The 9813-nt window shown below is 46.7% G+C and overlaps 1 protein-coding gene across 1 annotated transcript in view; it reads right to left on the minus strand.

Moving 5' to 3' along the window:
- The window catches only part of LOC111264021 (uncharacterized), a 32189-nt gene extending 22671 nt beyond the window's left edge, over window positions 1-9518 (minus strand). Inside the window, exons 1-2 of the mRNA XM_022839588.2 lie at window positions 8546-9518; window positions 7400-7603 (exon numbers count right to left, since the gene is read on the minus strand). Of these exons, the coding sequence (XP_022695323.2) occupies window positions 7400-7603; window positions 8546-9518 (1177 nt within the window). The remainder of the gene's footprint in view (window positions 1-7399; window positions 7604-8545) is intronic.
- Between the last annotated feature and the right edge of the window lie 295 nt (window positions 9519-9813).

The following is a 9813-nucleotide window of genomic DNA, read 5'->3' on the forward strand; positions in this document are numbered from 1 at the left end:
ATCATCATCATCATCATCATCGCCGTCACGGCTTCGCCCGCTGCGATGGGAACAACGACAACGACAATCACAAGCGACAGGCACATGGTTGCCGCAACACCGGCGATAGCCGGCACACCAGGTCGAAGTGTCTCTGCCTGTGGAGGTGGATGCGGCTAGATGGAGCCGGTAGTGGGCGATACACACAGTGGCAGAGGTTCCAATGCGGCAAACGACAGAAGGGAACGAGACCAGAGCCAAGGGAGAAAGAAAGAAAGATGACAGAGACCCATCGAATCAATCAGGGTCCTGTTGCACATACCTCAGCCTAGCCTACGACCAACAAAGAGAAGATCATGATGCCGGTGGCGGCAGCACATCTTTACACCCCTTCTTCCCCATTTCTTCTTCCCATCGCCACCCATTCACTCCGCATGAAGCAGTGCGCGACAGGGGAGGGAGGAAGCGAGGGAGGGAGGGAGTGACAGCGAGAGAAAGCGCAAGCTGCGGGGGGCAGACAAACCTGCGACCGCCGCATGGAACATGACTACACGATCGACTATCACGATTCGCTCAGCCGCCCGCTGCATGGACAATCGGCAGCTACAGGCGGGTTAGAGGAACAGCGTATTCATTGCACCTTTACATGAGCATTCACTCGAGCCGGCCAGAATCGGTTGCCTGCTGTCGAGCAGCCTGCGATGATCACAATGGTAGTAGTATTTCATACGCCCTCAGTGGATCCATTTCTCCTGTGTTTGTCTTCAGCAGCATCTCCGTTAGCCTCTATAGTCGCCGCCGCCGTCGCTGCTGCTGGCCATCCACCAACGATCAACGTCATATGCATCTCGATAGCGCCGATGCTAACAGAGCAGCAGAAGCTGGGTCGAGAAAGACACGATCTTCTCCCAGTCAACAGCTAGGACAATTCCATCCTAATACAACAGTTAACGGCCGTCTTAACTACGTATGTATGTATGTATGTATGTATGTATGTATGTATCTACATATAGCCGATGGTCGCGGCGGCAACTATCGCGGCGATGATGATGATGATGATGATGATGATGGGATCTGGGATGGGAGGGGTGAAAAAAGCGGGATGAGGATTAGCGTGGCCAGCGCATGAGCAGTAAACGACCATTATTATTTGTTCTTTTTCCTCTTCGACAGCTAGAAACATGAGCGGTTGATGGCGACACCCATTTTTTCCTTAACTGTCCTGAAACAACCATACTGGTCAATACTGCCTATGTGAGTAGATTCAGATACCCTGAGAGAGAGAGAGAGAGAGAGAGAGAGAGACTTCTTCCCAACTGTCAACTGGTAATAACATGTAAACAAGCAGTGAACGCTTAAGAAAGAAGCCAAGGTCATCAGTCTTAATCATAGAAGAAACGACGTCGACATAACAATCATCTGGTGGGCTGATGATTCAAACAACCGCAATGTCACAAGCTCACGCTGTTATACGCAACAAGTACAAACATACCTGAATTAACTGTACATAGCACAGGAGACGCCTGTATGTTGTATTGAAGTAAACATGGCCGGATTCGACCAGCGTCTTTCTTAGCTGTACGATATTACAGATACCTTCTTAAAAGATATTTGTAGCACAGGCCACAGCATTATTCCCGTCAGAATCCATATTTATGCTGTTTATAGTTGGCCAATGTATAAATTATTTCAAAAAGCCTGTTTGGGCCCACATTCGACTTGTGTCCGGAATCTGAACGCAAAGAAAACTTTATGTTTGGGGCTAACCCCAACTGACTTGTCAGGGTATCATACACTGAAGGTAGCTGCGTAATCTAGTTCTCTGTGATTAGTCACTTCATACCGTAGGTTGTCCACGATTCATCTGAGAAACTTGCTATTTTTCTGTCTTTATCTCGCCCTGTACCCCACACAATGTTACAAGACACTCTTAAACATTACAGATCAAATCAGTACTATAAACAAATTAGGTACTACATTAACTATATAGCAAATGGTCGATTCCCAATACGTCTGTGCATTATAACAAGTCTCAGCTCTGTCCACCATAACAGAGGGACGATTTTAATGGCTGACTCTAGAAAATTTCCGCGGTGTCACATTTAGTTCTATGCTAGCAAGAGCCCATGCCTACGCCTAAAGCTATCATAAAACGTCTGTTATTCTCGAGCCGACGCAAAGTGCAGTGTCGCAACGCCCCGCTCTCTTACTGCAAACGTGGTATTGTGGTAACATATCGATTTCAGCATCAGAAAGTAGAGGAACAATGATTATCCTGTTTCACAACGGGACGGCTTTGAGGGACTTAACATCGCCGCAGAACGACCCGGGCCAGGTCTTATCACCTCATCTTTCGCTCAGGACTCTAGAGAGGAAGAAGGAAAACCCAAATCAGTTCACCCACCCCCTCCCCCCAGAGCAGGCAAATCAAAGCCAGCACTAGAATCGGCCATGTTTGCAAGCACACCCCTAAGATCGAGGCGAGGAATTATATGGCGTATCGTTCACCCGGACCACAACGGGCGAAACTATCGGACATATAAGAGGGGGAAGAGATGCTGTCAATGGCGGCTGTGGCGACGGCGCTAGTAGTAACTGTCGTAGTCATTGTCACTAGAAACGACGACGACAATTGATCCCAGTCCAAGAAGCAAAGCTGCAGGATCATAGCTACAACCGATCCGCTAGCTGGCACCATAAGTTGCGCACATCGCTACCCGTCGTCCTATTAGTGAATACGCTGGTGGCGTACTGAATAGGCCGCACAGCTTCCGAGTCACTTCGAGCACTCTCTCATTGTGGCGTATGCAGCCGAGAAGAGGTTTCCCTCTCTAACATAGCCGTTTCAGTAGGAGCTTTCCGCTCGCCACTCGCCTCACACAAGAACCTCACATCTCGTAGTTGTAGTCGTCGAAAAGAGGCCTTCACAGGAGTAGTTCGGCCTTTGCACAGCTCCGCTTTATCCCTCCCTGCAGGCCCTTGATAGGCGAACGCTAAGCCGTGCAGAACAGAGTCAAAATCACAGGTAGGACTGACGCTAACCTCCCGGCTTCCCTCCTGTCGTCCTGCGTTTCACCTTTCTATCGCTGTCTCTATATCTTCGACATTTTGTGGGTCTTTCTTGCTCTTCCGCCCGAGTGGGCGCGCCAAGGTTTAAATCCGAGTAGCTCGCGCCCACCGCATCCCTCGCTCACAGCCGCCACCCTACGAAGTGGTTTCGCACCGGTCGGATCTGACCGATCGTAGGAGGCGGACACAGAACTGAGGGACCCAGAGCTTGGCAGTGTCGGTATTGGCGATACTACTGGAACTAGTTAGTTGTAATAATAATTATAATAGTAACGAGTAGGCAGTCACTAACTTAAATTGAGCTCGGCAGATACCCAATACGGAGGGAATAAAAAGGCCGGAACGAGACCTATTTCCTTACGCGTAGCTCGAATTCGATAACGATTCTCTTTTCCAGAGCCTGGTATCAATGTAAAGCAATTAGAAGAAGTTATACCGAGTATCTAAGTATAACGAAGATAAGCTACCTGTACTATGCTTAACCAGGCAAGTTCTAAGCCAAATCAAAGACGAACAACGGTGCCAGGTGCGGCGCTGTTGCAAATCGAGGCGCTTCCATGAAGAAAGGGGGGTGCACGTTGACTCAACGCTGATGGGGAAACCTTTCGTTGCGTAAGGCCATGGTGACGGTTTCTCTGTAGGGGCTATTTATACATATCGTAATTGACCGAATGCTGTTGCTGCTGGTACGTTTCAGAATTACCAACTAAACAAAAAGGGACTTTTTTTGTTCCACTACTAATCGGTCACAGGCCAATTCTCTATGTTTCTAAAAAGAAATTTACGGCTACTCAGTGATAACCGGTTCATTGAAAGCAGCGATTTGAAGATGCCAGCAAAACAGCTTTAAGTGAATACTGTCCCGCTGCTTGCAGGCATTGCTATGCTCTTGTCCTAAACTAATACAATACATCGAGATTTTCGTCAAAAAAATAACCTAAAAAAAAGGTTCATAACAATCAAACGTGTTTCCAAAAATGTCAACCTATGTAGACGGAGGAAACGGTTTAAATCAGTCCGAGCACCGCTCGTGTTATCAGATATATCCAACTGAAATCTATCGACTGCATCTGTTGAAACGATAAGTGCAGTAGTAGAGTAATCAAAAATGCTATCTTAACTAACTTGTCGCGTTGCATACAAACAGAAAATGTCGATTTCCACCACTTGCTATTTTGTTTGATGCACGAGGGTTTCTTTTTGAGGATTTTTCCTACAACACCATTTAGCCACCTTCGAACTAAGAAACTGTAAGTCGACATGTCAACATACCACCATCGCCAGCATAACCAACGACAGTATCCTCTTCCCCAAAAAATAGCGATAACTAGAAAACAACATGTGAACTTGACGATCTAACTGGCACGTGAGTTAGCTCTGATACAGATGGCGGCGGCGGCGGCGCGGGCGCGAGTGAGTAGAAGAGACTACGAAAAATGTCACGCCCGGGATCAAACTTGAAAGGTCCTGATGAGAAACTGAGAAGAAGCCTTCAGACTCTGCACTTCCCATGTAGCTGGCGAGCAAAAACTCGATTGTCGTGACGAGCCCGAAAAGTGGGGGCGGCAGCAGCGAGGTTGCGGCAAACTATGGGGACAACGAACGTGGGTGCGAGGCATATATACAGGATATTGGGGTGGCTATGGGCTAGGGGAGAGGACGGGGTGAAGAAGTGAAGACTAGCGGCAAAGCGACTCCCTTGCTCTCGACAGAAATAAGGACCCGTTCGCTATCTTGCTCTCTTTCTAGTTCTCCTAGGACGAAATGAATAGGGCTAGGGGATATGTATGTAGGGATAGAGTCGGGCGCTAAGGGAAGTGGGCGAAAAACAGGGATGGGGGAAGAAATAGACGATGTGTATGGGGTGATAGAAGCCACTTGATGTGCTAATTGAGCTGTTAACTCAGCATTCATTGAAGGGGAAGAAAGCGGTGCAGGTTTGATGATGGTACCCTAGAAGAAGAGCTTTGATTCAGGCAATCATCGGCCAGTCATGGTAAACGGGGCCAATAGAGGGGGGAGAAAGCTAGCGTGCTTGCTGACTGGCCTGGCTACGCTGCGCCAGCTTAGGCTATGCCGGCCTGAACAGCAACGAGGACGATCGCAGCGCTTCAACCGGGGGGTGAAGGGAAAATCGTTTGAGCGTCTGAACGAGCGCGACTTGCCACTATCCTCCTGCTCCTTTTCATCATAGCTATCGTAGCCGAGGCGGCACAAACTCGTCGTAGGTAGCATTGAACGGTAGCTGGTGGCTCTAACAGGAGCTGGCAGGACTACCGGTGAGCTCAGCCGCCGACTGCCGTTTGGGGACCTGAAACGGCTTAGTCACGATTCGAGCAGCACAGATTAATTCCGCATCGCTGACTGTCGCCGTTGTTCTCGGCAATCGGCCGGTGCCTCATCTTGATACTCGACGGAGCAGCCATCCCTGATGCTGCTGGCGAGACTTAGCTTTGAGGATTTCGACAAACCAACTTAATTACCGCGTAATGTGTCAATATACGTACTTCCGCAAATCAGAGGTGGTAACGCTCTTAATATTGCATTGTACAGACACAGGGTTTGGTTCCCTGGCCTGACGAACGAACGTCATCACTGAAATGAAGCCTGACGTTACGCAACTGAACCTACGACGCGTTTCCTATTTTGTTGTTTTATCCTTTGACGTTAAAATTGATTCGTTAAAATTTGTAGGAATTTATTTTTGAGAAAAGCGAAACTGAAAGCTTAGCAGGGTATCAACGTGAAAGAGATCGGCAGCTTCAGTAAAAGAGTCTGTGAACATAAAAATACAATCATATGTCACGCTCTCCTTTTTCTGTCAGAGTAACGCTACAATTTGTTTGTGTCGTAATTGTTGGACTTGTCATTAGCAAACAAGGTTGTGGATTTCTATCAAGTTTACCGAATCAGCCCAAAAGAGATTAGTACAAGTTCTTACTTGGGAAAAACAAATTAGTGTGAGTGGACTCGTCAGAGGCGAGCACAGTTCGATGGAAGAACCCCCTTCTGAACTTGAAACTTTTCAAGCGAAACAAAAAGTGCTAGGAATGTCCTAATACCTTTGTAGCAGCCCATAATACGATCTATCGTTAAGAGTGGCCATTACGCACAGTCTGTGTACTTAACTGAAACATACAGCTTACGCAGCCGGTACGTGGCCTGTGAGCTATACTAGGTTCTGAATGATACGTTGACTGGAGAATTTTTGTGATCGATTTAGTGCCCAATATAGCAGGACCCGGAATCGGCGTTTACCAAAATGGCCTATTTTGCTTAACTAGAAAATTGGTCACTTGATTAATAGATTTTCGCGTCTGTACGTACACATACAAACTTGTTTCTATTGAAATTGTTATTTTCGACTAGATACATCTTTTTCACGGCGTCAAGCGTTGCACAGCAAAACATTTGTGCAAGTCAAACATTAAGGTCATGGACATAACGTTAGTGAATAGAATGTCTATTACCTTATACAGGAAACAATCACGAGCCATTTAGTAAACCTTTGGCTACCGATCATTTCCTAGCTTTTCTTCAAAAGATTTCATCTACGATTTAATGTAATGTTTTTCGCTAGGAAGTCACTATACTATTGATCATAATGAGAAAGCGTCCAGTGAATCTGTCGGTGGTTCCGCACGTGGTTTTAGATCCTTGAATGTAAGTTTCATTTGCGTGTAACTAAGTAAATATAAACTGGCGGTACATAATCTATATCTGAGTGTTGTACAGATATCACTGTCGCAGCTTCCACTTGTGGGACCACTGAACAAGGATTACTTTACCGCACGTATATTTGGACTTTGTGCTAGACCACGAAAAAGAAATTGGATAATTATCCCTTATATCTGACCAGTGTGTGTGTGTGTCTGCGCGTTTGTACGTAGGTTTCTACGCGGCCGCTCGAAAGCCACTGGGCAGCTGGGTCAAATAGACCCGTTATTTATCAACGGGCTATCGCTTCGTTCCCGTGTCGCTTGGCCCAGCGATTGCTTGCTACTAGCAAGAAGTCGTCGGCCGGGTCGAATTCTGGGTTTCACCCATGAACGGCTAATCTGGCTTTCGAGGACGTTATAGATGTGCGGTTCTTTAATAATTGATTGGTAATATTAGTAGGCATGAGCTGGCATTGCTCGTTCTATTCGTTTGTACGAGTAGCGTGTTAGCCGAGTGCGCTAACCGTGAAGGTGTTTGTTGCGGTAGGTTTATAAGCAAAACGCACTTATTATATACCGTTAGAAAAGCACCACGATGACGAAGGAGCCATTGAACAAATGCGTACATATAATTTAAAGGTCGTTATTTCCTATCGGTTATTTCCTATTAGCGCATCGGTGTTGGGACTCACCCGAATGCTGACTATTTTCCGTTTCGAAATGATGCAATTGTGTCGCTGATGCCATCGAAGATGCGGTTCGAGGCTGCTGTTGTTGTTGTTGTTGGCCTATTGCGTTAGCCCATACCGAAGCGGCCGATGCAGACACAGCTAAATTATTAAGTCCAAGCGCCTGGAGAGTGGCAGCCGCCGCGTGAGAGCTTGACGTCGTCACTCCTGTAACCGTTCAGCCAGGAAGATTAGACGAGGGACCGCTGAGCCTATTCTGACCGCGAGAAAACTGAACGTACGATTTTTAAAACCACTGTTCTGTAACAGCATGCCATTATGCTAGTTTATGCCTGCACCGTCGTAACGCTGCCACCAATTCGGGCTATCCCCAATACCAATAAGGCTATGCTCAGCATAGAGACATTATTTCTCAGCCGGTTAGTGAAATCATTGGGCCTTATGAGGAAGCACTTGGCCGTGTCACCGATGCATAACGTAGGGCTATAATACGCTTAAGGATGACTGAAACGAACGAAAAAACATTACTGTATTTATACTTTTCGAATATATATATATATCCCAGCTAATGGCGGCATGCGTCACAATAAACGTAGGGAGTTTTTTCGAAGTAATCTTCAGCCATTGAATTAATACGTATGCTACTCAATCGTTGTTTTTAGCGTCTAACCTCGTTTCACGGAAGTCGACTTCGCAATTTTAGATAAAAGCAAACGATACCAACTAAAGATAGATAGATAGATAACTACAGAAGAAACAATAACTTCTCAGCTATCCTAAAGTACATCTATTGAACTAGCGAACAAAAGCCTGCTTTATGTAGTGTCCTCAGTCCTTCGCCGTATCCCTTCAGGGCAATCTACTGACGAAAAACGCTATTCTATGCTTTCAGGCGTTCATTACAGCGGATTTTTACATTAACATTTTAATCTCAGAGTAAACAGATTCGATTTCTTTTGTGTGAGCGAAGAATTATTGAATGCACAAAAACCAGTCTTGCCCGAAGATTATGCCGCCATCCTACCGTTGTCTAACGTTCGCGTGTCGTTATGCGGCTACGACGTGTCCACATAAGTGTATATAGACATCCCCGCCATTGCTTTTATCGATAAATATACGTATTTCTAAGCATAGTAATAGGGTTTGTACCTGCTGCCGCAGCGGCCGCCGCGGCGGCCGCCGCATGTAACTGCAGTTGGGCATGTAACTGTTGGGCTGCTCCTGTAAATTTTCCAGGGTCGAGAATATCGTCGACCGAAAACGACGTTTTACTCATAGAAGTCGCAATAGCTCCCCCGTTATTGTTGTTGTTGTTGTTATTGTTGTTCAAAAGTAGACGACAATTCTGTTGGGATAACTGAAGCTGCCGTTGTAACTGGTTCTGTAGTTGATGCTGATTTAGAATGTGACTACTCAATAGGTTGCCAGTAGACGACGAGTGTTGGCTATTTTGTGAATGGTGCAATGTTTGCGAGTGGGCTTGGAGTGGCTGTTGTTGTTGTTGCTGCTGCTGCTGCTGCTGTAGGTGATCCTGGAGCTGATGCTGCTGGAGGGCAGCTGCATGAAGTAACTGCAATTGCTGGTGCAATTGGAGTTGGATCGGATTTGGAAAGGGAAGGCCTTGACTCTGCGCGTTACCCTGCTTAAGCAGAAAAGACTCTAGAGGTTCGCCATCGTCTGGACATATGACCTCCTGTGTCGGCTCGTCCTGTCTGAAACGGGTCGGGCTCGAACGATCGCAGGACGATTGCTCATCGAGTGAATCAACAACGACGTTCTCCTTCACCTCAAGACGATCGTCCCTACAAGGATTGTCCTTCAACAGTGGATGGTGGTCTCGAAGAAGAAGCTGGCGATCTTTGATTAGCTGTTCATCTTTTATATGGCCTTTGAAGTCTAATATTTGATTTTTTAAACTTGTAATGCTTTCTACATCGTGACCTCTAACGTCCAACGAGGCCTGATCATCGTCCGGTTGTTCCTTTTTATTGGTTAGATTTAGTATCGACCCTCCAGGCGTTCCATGACAACCGCTGTTCTCCTGATTTGATTCAATGTCGGGGGTCGCGCTATTGTCGCGCTCCTCCATCGCTCCTCCGGAAGAACACTCTTCAATGGTCATCCCATCCGACGGGGCCGGACAACTTGACAGCTCGTCCTCGCCGGTAATTTACACGAACCGGGCGTGCGCGTGACTATGCTAAGGCTAGAACTAGCGACGAAGGAAAACGACAGTCACTTTCTACAGGCGCTCTGCGACGAAACAATTTAGAAGCACGAAATCAAATATCCGAGGCAACAATATTAATTCTGCGCCCGTCAAAGTCGCACGAAAACGGTCCTTGCATAAGCTGTCCTATTTCGGTTTGTGTCTTGTGAAATGTGTTGCCGCCAATATCATCACTAATCCTATTGAA

Source organism: Varroa jacobsoni, unplaced genomic scaffold (assembly GCF_002532875.2).
Source record: "Varroa jacobsoni isolate VJ856 unplaced genomic scaffold, vjacob_1.0 scaffold_813, whole genome shotgun sequence".
Lineage (NCBI taxonomy): Eukaryota > Metazoa > Arthropoda > Arachnida > Mesostigmata > Varroidae > Varroa > Varroa jacobsoni.